Genomic DNA, 25386 nt, shown 5'->3' with positions numbered 1-25386 from the left:
ATTTTTTTATTTTTTTTGATCATCAGAAGCCACTTTAAAACCCAACTATTTCCAACTGCAACAACTAATGAGTATTTTTTTGCTGTAATACAAACTCTTAGAAAAAAAGCAACCAGATACATTTTTTTTGAAAGTTTCAGGAACGGGCAAAGTAAACATTTTTGTTTTTTGAGGACAGATCCAGAGTAGAAAAGACTTGAGACCACTGATGATGCGGTCCTGCAGTGACAAAGCCAACATTAGACGGGGGACAAAATTGTAAATGTGGGCCCCTTTGCCCAACATTAACCTTCGACTTTACCGAATAGTCCAACCGAACAATGTGCTTTGAATCTCAGGCTTTTACAAAAGCACAACAATGCATCAATCTTAAAAGCATATAAGATCAACTAAAGGCTTGAATATGCTTCAAACAATCTGCTTGTTTGGTTCTACAGCATTTGAACAGAATCAGAGAGGAAGTGACTTGTGACTTTCGGAAATACACAGTTTTACACTCATGGAAACTATGCAGTAATTGCCCAAAAGTGCAAAGGTGTTAAAAGTCTTTTACACCTCTCAGACTAAATGTGTGCCCCTTATCTCCATTTGTACAATTCATTGCATCTCACCGCTCTCTATTGATGACAAGCTTTGACCGCACTTATGTGTGTGGCCATTCAGAGCAGTCAAATCTACCACTCATTCCCCCCCCCCCCCCCCCCCCAGCACGTCCAAATATGGTCACTTCCGGCTCTATAGGCTCCAAACTAGCAAGAAGGTGGTGGCCAAAATCCGAACTTGAGGCTTCATAACGGCCGTTCACACTGACGTCACTGTTGTTTGCTGCTTGGTTGGTTCAGTGTCATCACTTACAGGGACATTTGATGGAAATAAGCCATAATTAATACACCTGTGCTTTCCCTACAATGATGAGTCAAAATGTCTGCTGTAAAAAGGTTTATTGGCAGAAATGGAATATAATATTCATGATTATGTTTTCATTAGTGTATTGTCACCTTCATATCTACATAGTGAGTGGGTTCTCTTCCACAGAGTGTGACATGTTGCCCCACTGTGTTTTTACAGTAGCCTAGAAGGAACAAACCATACAACTGTAAAGATGTCTTTTTTGTGTGTTTTTCACAAGTTTCGAGACAACTCTAGATTCTCCTCCACACTTTGAAGTGGAGAATGAGGCGAGTGGCGTTCACTTGGTTGCAGTTTGCAACCTCGACACTATGTGCCACTGAATCTTACTCACTGCCCCTTTAATTTGTCACAGATTCAGTAAAATATTTGGTTATTAGCTCAATATGACATGTTTTCATTTTCTCTTCATTGTCCCTCATAAACGTGACCGTCTATTAGGAAATTAATATACATGACCAGTACTGTCCAGTACCATGTGCCAACATCCGCAGCACACAACATGAATTCACTGCGTGGAAGCAATCGGAAAAGCAACAAAAAACAGAAAATGAAACAAAGCGAGATGACAGATGTGTTTCCACTTGGAAACAACTGTAAATATTGCCGGGGAGGAAGCCAAAATTCACTGGCAGCTACCCACCATAAGCAAACAGTATAACAGCAAAGAGATAGAGAATACTGTCGCTTGTTTTCATAGCTGTCTTAAAACATAGGATCTTTGCAGTGTGCAGCAAGTCACAGACTCAGTGTATGAAGATGCAGAGTGACAACTGTGGACTAACAAAAGAGCTGAGAACCAGCTTCTGCTGCACAGACCAGGTCAGGTGGAAACGGAAAATAAAAGATTTTCATAAACCTGTTTTTACATGTGAATGCAAATATATATATTTTTCACGGGTCAGTTTCTGACCAAAAGTTCCACACGAATATGAGCTTCTGCTCTATTCCTCATACAAAACAGCTTTAAGAGCAAAAGGATACAGGACAAAAAAAAATAGCAACAGGGAAGTCCTTACTCGAGTTCAGTCACTTCAATTTGCCTTTCTGAACCGTGTCCACAAAGCCAAACTCAAATATGACAACAACAAATTTCCTCTTGTCCTCCCACATACCCCATCTTAATTGCAGAGCAGATCTACCCTGCTTAACATTTCTGGATCTTGTAAGCCAACCAAAGTCCCCTCTTATAAAGCTTTCATTAGCTGCTGATTACTGTCAGTGCCTGCTGGGGCTGCTAGGCTTTGGCCTTCATTAACAGGCTTGAGTCATACAAATGACTGCATGCGCATGTGTTCAGTCTGTTTAGACAGCCAAACATCCAGCCGAAGAAGAGATAAGTATTTATTTGATGTGTGCCCTTTTCTACTCTGCCGCAGTCCATTTTGTTTTTGTTCAATTCTTCCAAAAAGCGTAGGCTGCGAGTGTCAAGCGAAATGTCGCAGCAACAAAATCCCCTGACAGCATGTCATGCTTTTGTCTGATACCAAATGGTAGTTTTGTGCTCTGCCTCATTCCATGGGCGATAATTCTTTGAAAAGAATGATTCACTGCCACGCTGATGACATCTCTGCTTGATGCCCTGCAATCCACTGTGCATTGCCTGGCAGAACTAGCTCATAATCGAGTGCACATTCACTGTGAAGTAAATATTAAAGTATATTCTCTCTCTCTCTTCGCATACATTTAAAACATAAAACAGATAGAGTTGTTGTTGATGATTAGTACAGAGGAGCCTGTATTAATTATGGCCATTTTGAGTATTTCAAGATGTATGTTCATGTGATACCTTCCTGTCACTGTCTTATTTATTAGTGTTAATTGCTTTTACTCATAGACTGTATATAAAAATGGACATAGACTCGGTCAGAAAAGCGAAGCCAATGCAGAAGTGCCTAAAAGTATAATACCACTGAGGGCCAATAGGGGCTGGGTCTAAAAAATAACTCTCGCTCCATTAACTCTCATTCAAAAAGCATCACCTTTTCTCATGAAATACTATGTCAATTCTTTTTTTCTACAATTCATTATGGTGTCATGAGCTAAATTGACTCGTCTGATCAGTGATCTGGTGGTCCTTTCTGAATATACTTCCATATTTAATTCAAAGAGAGGTATGTTTGGGAGCATGTCGGGTTTCACTGACATGTCTGGGGTGCAGTCACCATGTGTTCCTCTCCAGCGCCACCCTTCCATCCAAATATGGTCATTTCTTGTCCCCCTAAAAAACTCAAGATGGCATGGGCCAAAATGTCCAACTCAAGGGTTCAAAACAACAGTTCACAAGCCACTGGATGACGTCACGGTGAGTTGCCATTTGATTTTAGCACCTCAAAACATACGACTCTGAGACTTTAGGGAGATTATAGTTTTAGGTGAAGATAACATAGCTATGAGCTATGCTATGAGAATAATTATTTTCTTTGACAACACATCATCCTGTCTCATTTTTAAATTCAGGACCCATCACTGGTTTGATAAGTGAAGCTTCTTCAGTATGTCATGCTGTATTTGCATCAGGCTACATGAGTGCCGCAGAGAGCAGAGCAGAGCAGTGTGACTTGCCGACAGCGTGGAGCATCTATGGAAAAAAAAAAAAAGTCAAAGCATCTGTGTCCTCTCTCGACTCAAGATACCAGTCCATCTCTCGAGCATAACACATGCTAATGGACCATAATGCAGCTAATGGGCTGCATTAACCACACTGTTACAGACACTCATGTTAACACTATGGTGAAACAATGCACTGGTTTCAAGCCCTATGGGGCAAAATGCAGCAGGTTTTCACTCAGCAGGAGTGGGAGTGATGAACAGAAAATCTAAAGCAGCTGGGTGCCGAATGATTATAGAATATTTTATCCTGGAGGTGGAAATTGCTGACACTTAACTGCTTTGCATACTTTAAATTTTCACATTTTCAACCTACGGTACAAAGCCATCTACCCTTACTATTGTTCTGTTCACCAGATTAGAGACATTTTCACATTTGTTCAAATGTACAATGGGGAATCTTTTTTACACTTTATTTCAGTTTTTAATCAATTATTTTTTCTCATTTTACTGTTGCTGATGTGTTTTGGACTATCTTATGCTTGTTTGTTACTAAGGTCTAACTTTGCAACAGAACCCAAAGAACTGAGAGGAATTTTGACCCTCTACAACCAATTTCTCTATTTCTATGGTCAGAATTAAGAAATCTTTTCGTAAAAGAGATTTTGAAAGTTCTTGTCTGTATTCAACATCTGAAAATAAATAGAGATAAAATGTCGAGAGAGAGAGTGGGAGAATGAAATGCATCAGAGGTCCCCATTTAGCCTGAATCAAGTCATGGACATATGATCACGTGGTGCATGTTTTGATTTAATTAAGATACTCCAGAGCTAAATACTACATAAGTATAATAATAATAATATGTATATCATTCAAATGAATTGTAATTGCTTTTACCAGTCGGAAACCACTGAAAATAAACCAAACTAATACTCTAAAGAACAAACAAGTCGTGTGTCTCTTGCAGCATAATTGCCCATATTCTTACAAATGTAAGTGTTTTAAAGAGCATAAACAGCTCCTTGTTCCCCGATGAAGTCCTTACCTTGCAGAGCCTCCTTGGCTCGGTCCAGCTCCTGCTCCTTCTGGGCCAGCTGCACGCGGAGCTCGGTGGCGGACAGCACGTCGGCCGAGCAGCCTCCCTGGGTCTCCTCCAGGTCCTTACTCAACATGTCCTTCATCTGCCGCAGCAGGTGCACCTCCTCCTGGAGCTGGGCCACCTCCTCACGTAGCAGCACTGCAACATACAGAGGAGGTTAAGAGCATTAGCAGGATAGCCCTAAACATGGCCCACACGTGTGTGATTAACAGTGAATTCTTTTTTTTAACCAAAGTGAAAATGTAACTACAGCAGCCAGACAAAAGTCATGTGCATACTGGAAAACCACCTCATACAGCAGCATTAGCTTTGAATAACCACACGACTGCAGAAATTGTTAATGTCTGAAATGCAAAATTTATTTAACATCACCATAGGAGGTTATGCTTTCATTTGTGTGTGAGATAACTGAGGCACCAAATTACTGTCAGTAATAGGCATCACAGAGAGAGGTGGGGTCCGCCAGATGAGTAGAGACAGTAAAGACATTGATGCTGCAATGAATTTGGTCTCTGATGCTGCCTGTTGAACCTTCTTTGTGTTGGCAGGAATTACAAAAAAAGGCGAGAGGTCTATTTAATATTCACTGAACGTTTTAAAGTGCTCCTCTCCGGCGTTTTCAATAAGACACAAATAATAAAACAAAAACCGCAGCACAGAGAAATAGATTTTTCTTACAATTTGCCTCACTGAAAAACTTTCAAAGTGCTTTCAAAGCATCAGCAGCAGTCAGAGGACTTCACTCGGTTTTAAAACAAGCCACAACAGGCAAACGTCACACTTCAATTTCTCACATCAAGCCTCAAAAAGGAAATATTCAATCTAAAAATTAGTCTTTTGGCACACTGAATGTGCTTGTCTAGGTGGAGCATATGGAGAGTCATTTATAGAAGGATGAGTAGAGTCATTCTGCTCAATTTCATGCATCCTCAGGGCAAAGGGGGGGAGTGTGGGGTGAGGAAAACTGCTCAGCCCCAACTCGCATGGCTCTATTATCAAGTGCTATGCATAAATCACACTCATATCCCAGCTCCAATATTACAGTCTGAAAAAACAAAATCAGAGATGAATGAGAGAACTGAGAACAGGAGACAAAAAAATGTCAAAATACTGAGAGACAAACAGACAAATCGATGACAAAATACCAATTGTACTGTGGCTTTTTGATATGAGGAAAAGGATCAATATATCGGGCTAGATGGAAATTTCCAGCAATGGTAGCCAATACAGCAAAAGCTTTGTATTTTTGTCGGGCATCAGTGATCAAGATTAGTGAGATTTAGAAATCGGATCTATAAATAATCTATATCTATAATACATTAATTCAATAATATGACTCTTCTAGACATACCAAATGTTATCGGAAAGAATGGATCTGATTCTAATGGGAGAAACTAGTAATTTTACTTTTACTGGCAGAAGGGAGAGGCAATTGTTCCACACTTGAAAATTAGAAATCACTAAGCTTCATGTTGTAAAGTTTTGTATCTTAGAGAGGAAATTAAGCTAATAATGTCTTTGTGTAGTACATGTGACATAAAAGGTTCAAATCTTGAATATATTAAATGCAGACTTAAGTGTAAATTCTGTGCCCATCAGTTTCTTGCATAAGGAAACTAGGGATGTTCAGCATGATGACAAACTGTGACAACAAACTAAAACTGAGGATATGCAGCCTTGCTCAGCTACATTTTAGCAAAGCATCGCTTCAGCTCTCATCTCTCCCCTGAAACTAAAATGAACTTTTCAGACCACTTCACTGCTTGTATGACATGTACCTGGTTTCCAGGGCTTCTGAGTCCGTTAATGTGTGTTCACTGACAAAAATGTAAGTAGGCTGAGGATAAGGGCTGCCCGCTAAATAATGAAAATGAAATGTAAAAAGGGGTTATTAGGAGAAGGGTCGAGAGAAAAACGTCGGCGAGTGGAGTGTCATTACACAGAGGTATACTTAATGGACCCGATAATAGAACCACATTTTACGGAGCAACTCAAGCAGCAACGCCCTTATTGGCAAACCAAAGCGCAAGATACAGTTCATTGGTTTTAAAAAAATCCTATAATACTCACAGACTCGATTAAATTCTTCTTCATTAACTTTTCATGTATTGACTGTGCAAAGGCAGCAACACAAGGAGTCATAAATAAAGGACAAGGGCACTGAAAATGTATGTTTAATCTCCGATAACAACCCATAAATACTGGTTAACATTTCATATCATTATAGAATAAAGTTACCATTATAGATATCATTGATGACATACGTTTAAATCTTTACATATCTGTACCCTGTTCAGAGTGAAAAATACTTGCGCAGTAAAAACGCTGTATACTGCACTGCTATATGGAAGTTTTTATTTCTTAACTGATTTTGATGTAAATTTAGTCACATCATTACCTCGCACAGTAAGTTATAACAGCTTTAACTTCATCAGAAAAAGCAGTAACACACCAACTGTGAGACTCATCTGTAGAAACACAGATACTGAACCAAACCTGATTGTGTCAAAACTGATTTCAGTGCTGCAACAAAGAGAAGAAACTTCAGTTGTAAAGGTGTAATTTTAAGCATCCTGTTGTTTATCACAGTGTGACATCAGAACCCCGTATAAATCATAAAAAATTGTTTCATAAACAGATAGGTTATTTTGACTGCCTAGTGACAGCTGTCTGCTACTATTTTTCTGTAGCAACATTGAGCTCACACAAATATCCAAATGGCACAACTCAGGTTATAAACTTTTCGTTCTGCACTGCGTTTGACTAAAAATGAAACATTTATCATTATGCCCTTTGCACTTACATGTTATTTATATTCTGAATGACTGTTTTTTATGCTTATTTCTACTTAATGTTTTTAAAACATGTAAAAAACAAAATTTGTTTTGTGAATGAACTGGCTTATACTAAAAATACGATACAGTTTCCAAAAAAAAGCCTTCCTTGCCTTATTGAATGTCATGACTGTCTATGACAAAGTTACTTTAAATTACATTTATTTTAGTCTTGATTGGAGAGCTGCAGTTGATGTGATCAAAAATTACGAGTGCATCCCTCATAAGCAAACAGCTAAGTACATGCTGAGTACTGCAGTACTTGAAGTTTTTCAGATGGTACTCACATTGGTTGTTAACGTGTACTGTTCTCAATAAGAAGCAGCCAGTGGTGGAAAGTAAGTCCGAATATTTACTCACTTGCACTTAGGTAAAAACTTTCATTTTATGTAAATGGAGAAGATTTTGAATTGACATTCTCATGCTGTTGCCTCCTGATTTAAATCAAATACTTGGTGACTCAGTGATGTCTCATAACACTGAATAATACAACCATGCGGTCTACATTTAAAACAGGTTGCAGCGATGACTGGTCCAATTCGTCCACTTTACCACCAAGAGGACCTTCAACATGTATGACAGGAAAGGCAAGATGAGCTGTCTAAATATTCCAAAGTCATTATTAGAAGAGTGTGTGAGGTGCAAACAGATACGTTATTGTCTTTTCTGGCTGCAGGCGAGCACAGTGCTGGAGCGCTCCAGATAAGACAGTCAAGAGTTTGTGTGTGTCTCTGTGTGTGTGTGTGTGTGTGTGTGTGTGTGTGTGTGTGTGTGTGTGTGTGTGTGTGTGTGTGTGTGTGTGTGTGTGTGTGTGTGTGTGTGTGTGTGTGTGTGTGTGTGTGTGTGTGTGTGTGTGTGTGTGAGGTGGGGGGGGGGGTTGAAGACTGCTACCTATTTTTCAATGTCTGCATATCCTCTAGGTTGGCAAGAAGCATGTGACTGTAGCTCTGCATTACAATGACAGTCAGAGTGGAAGCTTCCTGATAAGTGCTATCTCTCCTCCTTCTCTCCAGGACTCCATACAATATAAAGTCCTTATATGTATGCAAATTAACATGATTAATTTGTTACTTGTTTAAGTAAGTATTACATTTTGTCTCTTTTTTTTTTTTTTACTTTTCAAATTTTGTTTTCATTTTTTAATATTATGCCACAAATAAAATGAATCAATCAATCAAATGTTTTGTGTAACACGTCCGGTGGAGAGAAGCATTTTCATCTCAAATCGTCTCGTGACACTAGATGCGTGTTTGTACTGATGGAGAGTTCTGGATGAATGACATACAAATTGAAAAACACTGGGGAAAGAAGCCCACAATATGAAGGATACAATGTGTGTTCATATAAGAAACAGCTGCTATTCATAGAAAACATCTTTTCTACATAAAGGTTCAAATGAATTGTAAAAAAAAAAAGAATGTGACCCTGCAAACAAAAAGGATATGAATAAGTATTTTAGATTGTGCTCATTAAATCTGTATGTTCATTACATGCGCAGTCACATGCCGCACATCCCAAATAAGCTACAGTGTCAACAATAAAAACTTGTGTTTTTTATAACTTCTCAAACAGAGAAAAAGATAGAAGAAAAAGTGTGCGAAGGACTGTGAGCACACAGAAAGTTTGACAACACAGGGCTGTAATTTAGTTTGAAGTGGTGTGACTCTGTTGCCATCACAACCTTAGTATTAGTAGGGATGAGAGGATGTATCAGGGCTGCATGTTTGTTGCCACTAAGTTGTTAGCTCAGCCTTCAGCACCATCTGCTCCTCGCTGGCTAAGAAGCAGCTGATTTGCTCTTAAATAACAATTAACACCTAAATCTGATATACTGTATAGCACAAAGTTAACAACAGAACTTATATAAGCAGTTTCTTACAGTTTTTATTTTATTTTGGCAGTTTTCATTCACGTCTTTCCCATTATTTCCATTGATTTTGAAAACGTACTCACCAAAGTGATTGCTAGGAGCAGTGAATACAGTGCATCACTAAAACAAAAGTCATGTAGACTAAAGAGCACAGCTAGAAAAAAACAAAAAGTATAAGCAGATTATTTAAACCTCTTTAAATCTTGCCAATAGTAGCCACAAAAAAATTCATAATAATGATCCCTAACTGCTCAGGATGAATGTAAATACAAACTACTGTGCTACAGTGGCTCTAATAGTCGGCCTGTGACCTGTGATTAATGTTTAAACCTGATTCTTTGGACCACTTGAGGTTAGAGGAAGCAGGTTGTGAACATATCATCACCTCTTAAGTTTAAGTTGCAAACACATTATCATTCAGTTTGAGTTGCGTTTCTGGCCACTTAGTAAATGTACTGCAAGGCAACTTGTTAGCTCTACCTCTTTTTCATCTCTACCAAATATCCTGGGGGAAATATCTGCCTCAATAGCTGCTAAATACTCCACTATGTTTACCAGCTGTTGCTGGTGTCAGTTGGTTGGTGCTGAGCAGGTAGTTTCCTTTTAAGAGCTTTTTACTGAAAACAGCTCCCAGGTGTAGCTGAAGACGATGTTATGAGAGCTGAGTCCCCTCATGTTTTAACAGCAGACAGTGTCAAAAGAATCACAGTTTCTTTGAAAGCTGCCTGCATGCTGCCCACTAACACACCAGACCTGAACTTTTCACTCAAAGTGGTGTACAAACACCCAGGGTCAAGTAGAGGAAGCCCCTCTGTCTGGCATGGCCACTTAACTGGACACGAACCACACCTTGAGCCTTCAAGACCCAGCCGCTTCACATGTCCAGTTTGCAGTGCATCTCGGGTTTGCAAGCATAACTTGAATAAACATCAGGACTTAATTAACAGACAAAAAAAACAAAAGGAGGTCACTGGTCAAACCAGCATTAAAACATCAGACATCAACAACAAGGACAACCACCCTCCAAACATGCTGCACATGTTTTCAAGCCCAGTGACACAGACCAGAAAAGCTCTACATACCTGTACATATTTACATAGACACACACTTGTCTTTCTGTAGTTGTGAGGACACTCATTCACCAATCTAAATGTTCCCACAACATATTTATGTCTTCATAAATATGTTTGTTTTCAACAAAATTACTATAGAAAGACATGTGTACACACACACACACACACACACACACACACACACACACACACACACACACACACACACACACACACACACACACACACACACACACACACACACACACACACACACACACACACACACACACACACACACACACACACACACACACAGATATCACGACTGTTTTAGTCAAATTTGTAATCCCCTATTCTATTCTATTCTATTCTATTCTATTCTATTCTATTCTATTCTATTCTATTCTATTCTATTCTATTCTATTACTGTTGATAAATGTTTATAGCATCATTCTGCTTGCATCAATCTCAAAATGCTAAATCTAAAATTTTTAATCCAACCTTAGTGATTATGTTATGTTTAGGAGAATATAATCATCATCAATTAAAACATAACATCTCTCAAAAGTAGAGCCACTTCAAGGCTGCATGTCTTTAAGAAGCAGATGATAGAAGCTTGTTAACGTAGGGAAACTCTCAGCGCTGGTTGGTGAACTGCTGTAGTGAGGAACATATGAGGAGAAGTCTGTCATGAAAGCACCAGTGTTTTTGGTGCTTTACATCACAATGACTACTCTCTGCTGTTCCTGTGCCTCCTTACATTGTTGTTTTGCATTTTCTATTTCCAGTACCTAGGAACACACAAAATTGTGGACAGGACATATCTTTGAATAGTACCTCCGAATAACGTGTACCTTTGAATGAAGTCTTATCCAACTGTGAAAAGCCAATGGGATTAAACTGAGGCTAATGACAACTGATCTTTGTATCTGACTTGACCAACAAATAAATATGTGCATTCACTGACCCCCTCCTCCATCTCTGCCTCCATTCTGTTCCAATTCCCTAAACAGGCTCGCCTTTAGATATTATGATTCATTGAAACAGTAAATAAAATCTCCATCCTCTGCCACTTATGTAAATGGATGCTTAAATGTGTGCATTTGCATAATAGCAGCCATGCGTCAGCTGACGTGCAGTTGGTAGCAGTGAATTATGAATCTGATCAGTGTCATTTCCTATTTGTATGATTTAAGCGGAATGGCTGAAACTGTCCCCCTAAATAATCCGGCAGTCTTTGTATGACAGTTTTGGTATGGTGGAAACCAGTCACAAAACTGTTCTAAAATATCAGCACTTCTCTGGGGACACAAAATCCATCATTTCTTCATGAAGTGGATTAATGGTGCAAAAAAAGAGATTATAGATCTGAGGGGGAAAAGGAACATTTCTTAAAGAAATTACAAAAGAACAAAGTGTAAATTGTCCTGAAATCTGCAGATTTTCTGGGTCCACAAGCACTGTTCATTGTACTCAGTAGATCTTGTTCCACAGGAACACATTATGTTTCTCTGGGGCTTCCTTTTGGTGATTACATGTCAATGTGATGTCACCCTGTATCTCCCACAAACTCATTTGTCCTGCACTGCTCTTCTCTCCTCTGGTTCCTCCTCCCTCTGCCTCCACAAAAAAAGCGGGACTCAGAGATCAAAGTTGCAGAAGGTCCAGCAATCTGTCAAAGAGTCCAGTGGCCACAAGGTAGCTGAAATTGGACTTGGCTGGAGTGCCAGTGGAGGTCGAAAATTGATAGGGAATGACAGTAAGTGTTTGGAGTGGAGTAATTTTTAGATTGGTTTTCCCTCTTTGGAGTGAGTGGGAGGGGAAGACTGGGTGGGCTTCAATATGCGCCCACTACTGGAGACAAAATCAATTAACAGGCCTATTGTTTCCACAGAATTCTCATTCAGCCAGCTTGCAGAGACAGGACATGCAGGCCCACAGTATAGAGCAGATCATGGCAATACAAACGTTGCTGCTATGACAGGCAGCCAGCCCTATTGCACCACACATAATGCCTGCAGACTGCTTAACAATCTATAAATAATGGAGCAGGCACACTAACGTGAGAAAATCTTGATAGGATATTTCTATTACATACTAAATATGTAATTTAGACCCATTATGTGAATGGACTGCTTCGATTTGCAATAAAACATCCAATCTGATGAAATCAACACATCATTAGGTGGCAGATTGAGTCCAGTCACTTTGCTACATAATCAATTCCAACCATCGTCATAAAGGATGTCTTAATTAATGTCAGGGAGATGGTTTAAAGAACTAGCAATGCTCTCACATAATTTTTCTTTCTATGACGAATGAGTATAAGTACAGTAAAGAATCCAGACTGAATGTAGAAAGTATTGTGTCCCAGTTGCGGAGGACAAAGGATCAACCCAAATCAGGAATGTGATAAATAAGAAAGAGAATGATAGAGCAGTCAGGGTCAAGAATGTGGGAAGTAAGTGCTTTCATGACGGGAGGCAACAGCCCACATCCTTTTATTTGTTTTGGACTTGGCAACTCAGCCATGGGCCTGCTTGAATAATTACATTCAAACACAGTCTTTCTAAAACCCATTCAAGAGATGCCATGCTGGGTTAAAAACTTAACCCCTTACAGCACTCCTTTGAATACACATAAATAAATATATTATTGACTTGAGAGTGTTTATGCTAATGTGATTATGATTTTTCAGCAGATTAGTCTTCATCATTTTTGTGACCAAATGATGTGCATCATGCCAAAAACACATAATGAGAAAAATATCCTTGCGAGGTCCAATGATAAACCACATTGTACTGCTTCTCAGAGGGCAACAGTGGAGCTCAGTCATGTCAACTTTTACCTTTGGTCAAATGTACTAATATCAGGTTACAAGTGTTTATCACAGTAAGAAATAAAAACGACTGAAGGGTTATTAAGATCATGACTAATAATTTCCGGTAGTTCATTTGAATTGTATTCATCTATGACAGGTCTGTTAAATCTACTGTGTTTGGCCTGCAGGCCAATTAATACCAATAAATCGGTTGGCCTGCACTTTCAAGTGTTTGCCCTTGCATGTGGTAATGATGAATTCATGGTCCCAGTGTTTCAGTGTGACATGTATAACAACCTTCACCCCTGTAAATAAGGCAAAGCCTCATAAGCCAGGGATTGTAGGTCCTGGTCCCACTTGGGGATGGATACCAGCAGAGTGCCGCAGACACAGTGTACTGGTTCCACAGACAGATGAGACTGCTGAGCACTAGCATTGTTGCTTCATTACATCACTGCTTTTGTGACATGGTCCCAGTGTTTTTAGTGCTTTGCATAACAATGCTTACTTCCTGCTGTTCATGTGCCTCCCTGTATTGTTGAAACCTGCTCTATACACTGACTCTATAGAAGTCCCAGTGATAGTTCTTCTAATGGTTCCAAAGTGTAGGATTTAGGGGAGTTTATTATTAACGGAATTTACTTAATGTTAACAACAGTTGCCAGTGTAAAAAATGTTTCCTATGCCAGAGTTTGTGGGTTTGATTCCAACTTGGGGAATTGATACCAGCAGAGTAGCGCAGAGACATTGTGCCAGATCCATAACCCAAACACCAATCATCCTGTTTCTATTTGGCTACATCAATCCAGGCATATCCGACATGACCGTCATCGGTTCACAAGTGGCCACCAAAAGTACAGGTGGAAATGCACTCAGGATGGATTGAGTTGATCTGTTCAGGCCGCAATCGGAGGTGGCCTGGCACACGTGGTCACATTCGTTGAGCAGTGGAAACACAATGCACCCTTAGGACGCATTGTAAGACCACCTACTCAGCAGCCTTCTTTTTTAATATCAATAAGAATAAATGAAGCTCCATCTTCCTGTGTTCATATTTGACCTGATGTGTTACCGTGACGTTACAGCAGGTTTGTTAGTTTGGGATTTTTTTTCACCTCCATTTAGTCTTTCACCAGATCTGATCTCTGCCTGCTCTTCTTTTATTTATATTTAATCTCCTGTGATTCTGCTGAGTGCAGCTGAACTGTAGCCTACTGACAGCAGGAGAAACTTACTGCTTACTTACGTTGCGAAGCAGCTGATTAGTGAATTAAAACACACGAGATGCTTGTTTCACATAACCCTCCTCTGGTTTTATCTTTTTTTCATTTAGTTAACTAAGTCGACCAGGTCCTCACTACCATTGCTGCTTTATTACATCACTGCTTTTGTGTCATGGTCCCAGTGTTTTTAGTGCTTTGCATCACAATGCTTACTTCCTGCTGTTCATGTGCCTCCCTTCATTGTTGAAACCTGCTCTATACTACAACACTATAGAAGCCCCAGTGGCCTAATGGATAAGGCACTGGCCTCCTAAGCCAGGGATTGTGGGTTCGAGTCCCATCTGGGGTGACCGACAGCAGAGTGGCGCAGCGGAAGCGTGCTGGGCCCATAACCCAGAGGTCGATAGATCGAAACTATCCTCTGCTAGCAGGCTTTTCTTAATTGCTGGATTTGTTAATGATCCAATGTGTAGGGCTGAGGTGGATTAATTGGCAAAAATGAAAAAAATGTAACATTCACTCCGGCATACTATTACTTCGAGCTTCAGTTTTCCGCGGTGATTGTTGTCTAAGTGCTGTTACTATTACCGTTCGCTCAGCCACTCTGAAGGGTGGACCGATCATCGACCAGTGTTAGTGGTAAAGTGCATTGACCCTGAAGTGAAGTGTTTTTTTTTTTTCTAAGGTTAGTTGCAATCTGCAACCTCACTGCCAGATGCCACTAAATCCTACAACAGGCTTAATTAACATATGGCCAACTGGCCGCAACATGATACTGCTACATCTATTGCCTCGCACAAACAAGTGCATGCCCTTGCATTTGCTAATATGTCTATTACTAAATTAATTAAGAGTAAGTTATTTGTAGCCATCAAGTAAAATAATATTCTGTGCATTATTTGTATTCTCAGTGAACTTCCTATGCGACAATCTTGTTTTAATATTGAATGGCCCTCAAAATAAATATTTTCTATTCAATCCCTGCATACAGATGTTTCTCTACATCGTGTCCAAAGCCGGATGCTCTGTTGGTATTCTGACTCTCTATTCTTCCTGTTTCTTCGCAGTCTTTGTAACAGAGCAAAGAGCAATTAAGCAAGCATTTTATCTGCTAGACTCCTATAAATTCCATGAGGATCAGTGGTGTTATTCCACAGGAAACTACATGCAAGAGAGCCTTCAGGCTAATGCACCTTTTCCAACATGGTTCCATTTCCCTGTAATGATAATATCCAATAGGACACACATAAATCTCCAATGTATACACAATATACAGAGTTAGAAAATCACTACAGAGACGCACTGAAGTTCCTATGCACTCGGATATGTTATGGGTGCCTTTAAAAAACACAATGTATTTTAAAAGATTAAACTTTTAATTTGTTGATTTATTCTAATTTGTTGATTCTCAATTCAGTGCTAATACTCAATAAAATCAGTCTTTCACTATTAATTACACATTTTCCTACACACCAACCAACATGGGTACTGTATGTGCACAGCACAACACATCACTGAATGCATGGTGGGATGGTGACTAATGTTTGCCCTTTGCAGGCATGTATATAAAATCAGCCATTATCTGACCTTTTATTCCAAAGGGAATATGTTTGCTTGCTCGGGAGCAAAAAAAAAAAAAAAAAAAAAAAACTCACTGAAAGAACTGCATTGCATATAATGTTAGACTATAACACTTCTACTTTGGCCAGGACTTAACCTCACTGTCTAGACACATGACCTTCTTCAAGCACTTATAAATAAATTAAGCTAATGTATATTCCCATTAATGTGGCTATTGTCACCTTATGGGCCATGCTAACTTTGCACTCTGCACTTCCATTCTTTTTGCTTTGATTACTATTTACCAGTGACCCTGTCACATCTCCATACTGTCCCTACCATTCATGTGTGTGTTGTAACTTGGGGACGTGTCGCGTTAATTTTGGAGGATGTGCACAACCAATGCTCTAAACAGACCCAGGTTATGTGAGGCAGTCATCATGTTCAAGCAAATGCAGGTAAAGGTAAAACTAGGTACATCGCTGGCCTAAAACCAACAACAGTCACTGTGATGGGAAATATGGCAGGTTGAAATAAACTGGAATTCTCCTTTAAACTCCTTTAAACTTAAGACTTAAAGTTCACTGTGAAAAATTACGCAACTCAAATTTGAATGAATGAAATAAATGGAAACCAATAGTTCCTTGAAAAAAAATATTTGAAAATGGTCAGCATAAATAGATACATGAGTTGTAGAGAAGGTCCTGAATCCTGCAAACACACTAATCGGTTTCTTTCAAGTTTCAAGCTGCAACTGATTGCCCAGATATATATATTGTCATTGTCATGTTAACCACACACTGATCATCACAGCTACAAAGGAGGTGTTAAGAATCTGCCAGAAGGGCAGCAAAGGTGACATGCGACACTTTCATATGCAGGTTGTCATGCAAGTGAAAGCACACTTTCACTTCTGATCCTGCACACATCATTCAGGGCAGATTCCCCAAAATATATTTCACACAGCCTTTCATCGCAAATGAGATGCTGGAGTCATTAATAAAACTCAGTGTCTGTCTGTCACACACAAACACACACACACACACACACACACACACACACACACACACACACACACACACACACACACACACACACACACACACACACACACACACACACACACACACACACACACACTCATTTTTATGGACCATTGATAGCAGATTCATCAGTGGCTCATGACGGTTGTAACGGCTAAGCTCTGACGGATGAAGGCAGCCTGCAGTGTCTGCTCTGTCTGGGAGTGCTTTGCTCTGGATTAGCTAGTCAATTCTCATGAGCAGAACAATCTCCCTGTGTCGCCCGAGGAGACGATGGGGTCACGGCTGATGAAAACAGAAAAAACCAGAAAAACCACACCTTGCTTTGGGGCACTCCATCATAGAAATCAGACTCTAATATTCTGTATTAACTGACATAATGATTAAGAGAGATCGGTATTCAGGGTAACACGTATGGGGATGGATTGCTATTTATTGGCAAGCACACCAGCGTGGAGGGTAAGCTTCAAGTCTCCATGGTCTTTAGCCATAAACTCATTATCTGAAGTTCGAAGATTACAGAGAGGGAAATGTGAAGATGTCACTCAAGCTTAAAATGTCAGAAGATGGCCCTCACTATTTCTGTCCTAAAGGTGATGTCTTCAAATTGCTTGTTTTGTTTGAAATACAGTTGACCCAAAAACTGAATTTAACAATCATATAAAACAGAAGACAAGCAACAAATCCTCCAGCTCATTCTCATTCCCAAGGTGTAAAATACTGCAGTTTTGCCATTGGCGTCAGAAAGACAAGCACAAGGTGCCCTGTCAGCCCTGTGACCAACCGAGGTGAAGAAAGAAGTCATTTGATGGATTGGAAAGAGTGACAAAGTCCGGTGGTTGGATGGAGCAAACACAGGATTCAGCTGGAAGACTAGTGTTAGACTCTGTGAGAAAGCCAAAGTCAAGGTGGCTTTCTTAAGTTACCTATGAAACGTAATGCATTTAACTAACGTAACGTACGTTCAGTGGACATATAAAAAGTGAAGCCAATGCGGAAGTTCCTTAAAGTTAAATACCACCAAGGGCTGCCAGAGGCTGGCTCCATAGACTCCCATTTAAATTATTTCTAGAAATACAACATTAATTAATATTTTCCACAAGTCTTTATGGTGTCATTAACTCAAGTCACTTCTTTTAATCTAAAACTAATTCCATCAATAATTAGATAGTAGGCCTTTTAAGTTTAGCTTGATTTTTTTGGTTTGTTTCTGTGTTTTTTCTTTGTTCAATGATGATGAATCTTATGTCACAACCATATGTGCACTTTCAATAATTGTTTATAGTTTATATGTTGAAATGAATAAAAAACCTAAATGACAAGTAGAAGATATTAGGCATCAAGACGTGGTATATCTAGGGACATGTCTGGTTTGATTGACAGGCGGGGGAGCAGTCAGGCTTCCACTATTGGAGGGCGGGTGTAAGTGTCCCAAGGTTCTCGGTCAAATCTGCCCCTCGCTCCTCCCCAGATTCTCCAAATATGGTCACTTCTAGCTCCAAAACGATATCTACGGCCGAGGTGCCAGACTTGAGGCTTTCAAATGGCATTTCATGAACCAATGGGTAAAGTCATGGTTAGATGCCACATCAAATTTTTCATTTTACCCCAAACCATAATCTTTTCCTGACTCTAACAATGTGCCTAAACCTAAGACATCATGTGAGTATCTCAGAATCGCCATCACGCTGTGACAAAAAGACAGTATTTGACACCCTGGGATGACAATAGGTTAAATCTGTGACCAGCAAAGATTTTTTTCATAATGAATAAGTATCACTTCATTAATTAAGTGTTTCATCCCTGATCATGCTTCCCTTAGCATGATTTAAGGTTTTCACTAAAACCTGAGTCCAAGGCCGTCACAAGGAATTCACATACAGCGATTTCAATGACAACATCACTCACTGCACTACTCCCTCCTCTCTAGTCAGCCAGCGTCGATCAAGTAGCCTCTGCTTTAACATCACAGAATCTGACATCCACATGCTGGCAAGCCTATTTCATGCTTCAGGTCCTTGGAGTAATGGGGGGCTGAACTTGTGCGAGAGTGGGGGTTATAACAGAGCTCGACAGTGAGCGAAAAACTGATCAGAGAGAGAGATAGGCAGTAATCTCGGTCACATTCCACCACAATCTGCGTACATTGACTTAAAATCCTCTCCGTGGATGCTATCGGCCTCACTGGCCAGAACTTGCACTACTGTTCTGAGAAATACACAAACATGAGTCAAATTAAAGTCACCTAAACATAAGCAGTTCTTACACTATAACTCTGTCTAAAGTGAAACAAGATTGCAGATTTTCATTTGACATCAAAAAGCTTAATTTTTCTTTGGTGGACTGAGTATGAAAACCATCTTCAGTTTGATACCTTTTTACAGAGTTACATAAGATGCCCTCTCATTTCCACAGAATGTTATTGCGTCAAATTGACAGTAATCCATCAGAACAATGCGTTTGTTTTAAAAGCTGCCTGCCATCTCTGAAACCACAAACACTGAGATTAAAGTCCTTCTGAGGTTGCAGATGGACAGATATATTGGACAGCTTTTCGAATTCCTCCGTCATGGAGATTAACAGCAGAGCTTCCATGAAACTGGAAACGGGGCAGCTAAGGTCATGAGGGATAGACGGTTGGGTGGAAGATAAGATAGCTGGTGGATAGAAGGATGGATGGAGCCATTAAAATACAACTGAAGGAGCCAGAAACTGCAAATGATCAAAAATGGCAATTCTTTCACAAACGTGACGATAACAGTGCAGACTAGAAACAATCCTCCGCCATTTTATCCGTATTAATTCCATGCTACTTATCATCCTCCAGTATTTTGTATTTGTAGGCATTCTACTAATTATAGGATGTTGTGGTTTCAAAAATGTGTACTATTTAATATTTTGGGGGATAATTAATTTTTAATAATTAATTATGTGTACACTGCTTTCTGAGTTTGAGTGTTCATAAATTGGTGCTTTGCTAAGGTGTTTTTGCTAGATAGAAGCTACTGTTTGTGGTTTTATTCTGGACAGCTCAATGTAAATGTTAATTGGTTGCAATGGGCCAGGCAGTAAGAAGTGCTGGTTTTATACCGTGAATAAGCACGTGCCATTCATTCAGTTATAATATGAAAAAGCCTAGTGAAAGAACATTTAGCTTGTTCTGTAACTTGTATTTATACTGTATTTCTTCTTGGTTCCTATTTATTGTCATTAGGTGTAAGCAATGTGCTATTAAGTTGATTTTCCCTGGGTGTTTTTGTTAAGCATATTGCAACCAAATAAGCAGTCAGAGTTTGGGTGTGCATGAGTGGGAGTTAAGTAGATAACAAAGCAACATTTTTGGTTTTAGAAAAATATTTCTGAGTGTGAGCAGAGCCTTAAGAGAATTCAAATTCAAATGATTGAACCTATTAGAAGGACAGAAAGATTAGCTGAGACAGGTAGCTAAGAGGTGTCTGGATGTGTGCTAGAGCTCATATGACAGAGCAGGTGTGAAAAATGTGTCTGTATGTTTGTGTGCATATTGTTGTGAAATGACCTTTGGTGCCGAAGGCGAACTAACTGTGTTGTTATTAATAGTCTGGGCCAAACGAGAGGGCAGACACTGTGTCACCATGGATATTTCACCAAACTGTGGAGTCCACACACACACACACACACACACACACACACACACACACACACACACACACACACACACACACACACACACACACACACACACACACACACACACACACACACAGGCACACAGCGTACCTGCATGAGGTGGGCCCTGACCACTGTGACGAAACCTTGCAATCTTTCATATCAACCAGGCGCACACATCAACAAACATGCTCCTTGGCCAAAAATAACAATAATTGTGTCGCTTTGTGGTTGTACGCCTCCAGCAACCGGTAAAGTTGTAGTGTACACTCATGCCTGTCCAGACTCATAAATGTAGTGACGATTTTGAAGGAATTGGGCCAATAAAGGGGATTCTGATGGAACACAAAGTTGTCTGTAAATGATGCTTCAAATATAGATGTTGCTGCAACGAAGCTACAAATTCTAAAACATGGACACTTCACACACATCTTCAACCTACAGCAAAGAAGATCTCTACAATCAGCACAGTTTCAAGGTGACACACAAGATTAGTGTCACCAATTCAGTATTTGACCAAATGTGAAATATTGTAATGATCTTCCTTTTATAAATAATGGCTAAATAAGTGTGTTTTTTTTTCCAGAACATTACGATGTCACAGAGAATTGACCTTTGACAATTTTGGATATAAAATATAATTTCAGTATTTTATCCAATTAGACGTGAAAGATTGTCATACATATCATATGAATCCTTGAGTTATGGCCACAAATGTGGTTTTAGAGGTCAAAGTGACCTTTGACCAACACATTTTAATCAGTTCATCCTTGGGACCCCGTAAATGTTTATGCCAAATTTGAGAAAAGTCCCTTTTGGGTTTCCTGAAATATCGCGTTCATGAGAATGGGATGCACTACCTGAAAACGTAATGCCTTCGGCTACAGCTATTGCTATGCTGGTGCAAAGGCATAAAAACAGGCACCTAGAATTGTCATGCCAAGATGGCAATGATCATTTGGTAATAAGTGTTTCGCAGTTATACGGTGCTTTTTTTTTACCCAAGCAGTCTATTTCACAATTATTGCTTCCAATCACATACACACTTACACACCAACGGCAACCGCACAAAGGTCCTATTGGGACAAATTTGGGAAGGTCTTGCCAGGGACACTTCGGCATGTCCACAGGAGGAACCTGGGATTGAACTGTCAACCTCACTATTAGCGACCCGATCATTCATCTGAGCCACAATCTACCATTTGGCAGACAAATTTGAATATGGAGGTGCCAAAACAACCCTGGACACATCTTGAGACATTCAATAAGATTCTGGCACTGAAATATGAAGCTAATGGTTATGGAGTTACATTTGTTCAGTTCTCAAAATGAGAAGGGCCTCTGTTGACAGCTTCAGTAAATGGCTCTGCAAGATTGAAAAGACTGTCACTGCAAATGTGAGTTACCTTTTCAGTGACTTAAAGGGAGCCGGTTCTTTCATCCATCCATGTATATTTGATGAGCTGTGGATGAATGGACAGACTCTGGAAACAGCACCCGACAGAGGGACGAATTTGATTTGTGACAATGACAAAGTAAGCAGCCACATTAATCTGTGCTTTAGAGTAAATGCGATTAGGCACAGAGGTGTTCAAACAGGGAGATAGATGGAACATACTAAAGGCTCCAATCAGTCCACTCTCACTGAAATAGAAAATTACTTCACGCTCTTAGAGAGTGGCAAATCTCACTTACCATGGCTAATGATTGTTATAGCTGCTTTAACATTGTCCCTGACTGGTTTCAGAAAGGGAGCTGATTATCTGTAACTTGTTCCAAATCTGTGTCTGCCACAACCGGAAGAAACTAGCTATCACCTGAGGGAGCCGCTCTCTGCATTCACCTGCGGCACCGTCAGTGAAAGAGGGCAATTACACAACAAAGACCAAAATCAGCTGCTCTCACAATTATGCTGTCAAACTGATCCAACTGGAAACACAAACATGCATCTATGCACTGATAGGCACATATGCGTAAATGGTCAGATTCATGCATTTGGAGGCACATAAATGAAGGTACCAACGCACAGCCCTGACCTGATCCTCAGTGAGTGTCAGGTCAGTCAGGCGGTGACAGGCTGTCCAGTGGTAACCAACAACAGCTTCTGTTTTCCAGCTTGGTTCACAGAAGGTGTTAATCCACGGGGTTAAACCCACTCTGACATCCCGTCAATCCTCTGAAACACTGTTTTCTCTGAGTGACAACTGTGAGACATAAAGGAGCGGTGTAATCCGAAATGACGCGGGGTGTCGGTGGTTGACTGGCAGGCCTGGCAGAAGCAAAGGACTGTGGTTTTAATGTGGATTTAACACAGAGAGGACCAAAATTCTGCTTGGACATCACCTAAACCTATGATTATACATAATCTGCTGCCATGGTTACAAGCAATAATGGCTGCATGACTAATGTCCAATTCCAGTTTGCAAAGACAAACCACAAATTACCTAGGCAGTAATCACAGAGGCTGTCGGAGAAATGTGAGACGGAAAGGTGAGTAACTGAGCACAATTGCAAATACATAACCACACCTAGGATAGTAAGTTGTTAGGCAAAGACAGCCATCCATAGCCTCCAGGTGTTTGGTTTTGCTTTTAAAGCACTAATTGTGTCACAACCACACCTCGAGGTTAAGCTTGAGAGGTTTACATTACTTGCTTGAAAAATGCAACTCTGTTTGACCAGATTTATGCCACATTTCTGGGCTGTCAGCAAATGGAGTTTTTCTAAAAACATAAGCATAAGACACAGGGCTAACCTCTCTTGTTATGTGAACTTTTACCTCTTAGTTTGGGCTATCTTTGGTCCAAGGTTGAGAGACAGTTCAATGACCAGGATACATGTGAAATGCAGGTATTTGGAAGCAAAACAGTAACATAGATGAATACTGATAGTTCTCACAATTGCAGCATTTTTCAGCTGAAGTAATTTAATGCTTTCTAGTCATAATAGTCTGAAGCCGCTTGCGCGGACACAGCAAAAATTCCTGTGTGAATGCAAAAACCTGCATTCAGACTAAAAAATAGAGCTAACGACCCCAGACAGCAGTGTTTGCATTAGAAACACAACACAATGACCTATTTATCTAACTATATAAACACTGCTGCTTGGAGACAAACTTCGCTAGACTGAGATCTTGTCACTGATTTGTCCTGAAACAGCCCAGAATAAAATAAAGTTTGTGTGAATCAATGTCATATTTTTCAATCTTTGATGATTTTTGTCAATGATTGGATCCCCACACTAACGGCCATATGTCTGCAGATGCAAGAAAACTCAAATCTCTTCCAGTTGGGAAAAGAGACAAATTCATAGCAGACTGTTTGTTCCCACGTTGAGACAATAACAGCTACTCTGAGGCCAGTGCAGGTTAAAGTCTCCCAACGGCTCAACACTAAAACAGGTGACTGACTGGATGACTCACTATCAGACGTGACACCTGCCAACATGTCAGCCTGATGCTCTTCAAGTTAAATAGCAGACAGATCTCCCCTCCTGGGAGCTTTAGTCCACAAAAACACTGACTGTCACCTTTGACTTTTCACTGTGAAACCTTTCGAAAGTGAAGGACTGGAACTCACTTCACACCCCAATAAAGTGTATCTGCTGCTGCACTTGTTCTCCACTCACTCACCAGACCTTCCTTGCTCACCGTCAGACTTCATCCCCTCCTCCGAGGGGAGTTTTCTGGAGGATTCCAGGATCTGTCACGTGTGTGCTGGAGACTCTCAAGGCAGACACAAGGGCAAAATCCAAAAATCCTTGTTTCTCAAGTGGCCTTCACTCAAACACCGCCATTCTTTATTTTTTCCCTACTAAAATCAGGCTCAGTTGTCACCAGGAAATACATCAAGGACCTGTCGCTGTGTCTTTCCCTCTCTGAGTGTACCTGTTGAAGGCAACTCCCACAAGTTGAATGATACAGTACACTCAGCCCCTCCCCCTCAACTCTAATAGTTTACTAGGTAAGCAGAAGGAGGAGCTCAGTGGGGCTGTCTCTATGATTTTCCCACATTACTCAAACATATACACACACAGACATGCGCACACACATGCACCAATGAGAAAAGGAGCTGGGCCATGGTGTGGGTTTACAGGCAAGTGGGTGTCGATTTGTGTGTAGTCTAATACCAGTAAGGGTTTGAGGCCTAAGTAAGCTAATACCTCTAAAATAACATGAAAACCTGTAGCGCAAATAAAATGACCACTACTGTGGGAAACACTGAAACACATGAACAACATTTTGTGTTATTTTTTCAAATCCACAGTTATTTTTTCAAGTCCACAGTTTGGAGTAACGTTTACTCTTCAAACTAATCAAGTTCTCTAGAGTAAAGTAGGGGCCTCGGCAGCACAATAATGTACAGATTTAGAACCAAAATCACGGGATACACACAGGATACTGTCATCATTTCGTGGATTAAAATGCAAGTCCCTTCTAAATTGTAATAAACTGGGTAATTTTAAAAGCATTCTTTCAAAGCCATTTACATTTTAGTACATTAACATCTTTTAATTGTTTTTGTTGGCATGGAAAGTAAGCAAACAGTTGCATGTTATTTGTTCACACTCCCAGTGACATGTTGTACGAGTCAGGGAGGTGAGCGAAGAGTGAACGAAGGTGATAAAGTACGACTAGTCAGACAGAAGAGGCGCTGATGTTAAAATAAGGTGATAAGCCTATGTATTAATTGAGATTTATTCATGTGTCTGCAAGAACATGATAAAACAAAGCTAAATGAGCAGAATGATGACTCGGACCTTAAACATCATTTCC

At 40.0% G+C, this 25386-nt stretch overlaps 1 protein-coding gene and 2 non-coding genes across 10 annotated transcripts in view; 2 read left to right on the top strand and 1 right to left on the bottom strand.

Moving 5' to 3' along the window:
• Nucleotides 1-25386, bottom strand: part of kazna (kazrin, periplakin interacting protein a) — a 192380-nt gene that overhangs the window by 24508 nt on the left and 142486 nt on the right. For all 8 annotated transcript variants that reach the window (XM_069689098.1, XM_069689101.1, XM_069689102.1 and 5 more), the window contains one exon: nucleotides 4505-4696. In XM_069689098.1, coding sequence (XP_069545199.1) covers nucleotides 4505-4696 — 192 coding nt within the window. The remainder of the gene's footprint in view (nucleotides 1-4504; nucleotides 4697-25386) is intronic.
• Nucleotides 14638-14710, top strand: trnar-ccu (transfer RNA arginine (anticodon CCU)). Its single transcript has one exon. It is a non-coding gene; the product is annotated as a tRNA-Arg (tRNA).
• Nucleotides 14717-14788, top strand: trnam-cau (transfer RNA methionine (anticodon CAU)). The gene has a single exon. It is a non-coding gene; the product is annotated as a tRNA-Met (tRNA).

Source organism: Brachyistius frenatus, unplaced genomic scaffold (assembly GCF_029030835.1).
Source record: "Brachyistius frenatus isolate BFR_SWC_R1_liver_20210118 unplaced genomic scaffold, ASM2903083v1 Contig_6, whole genome shotgun sequence".
Classification (NCBI taxonomy): Eukaryota; Metazoa; Chordata; class Actinopteri; family Embiotocidae; genus Brachyistius; species Brachyistius frenatus.
Note: the sequence above shows the minus strand (reverse complement) of the source record. Positions and strands in the feature narration are given on the sequence as shown.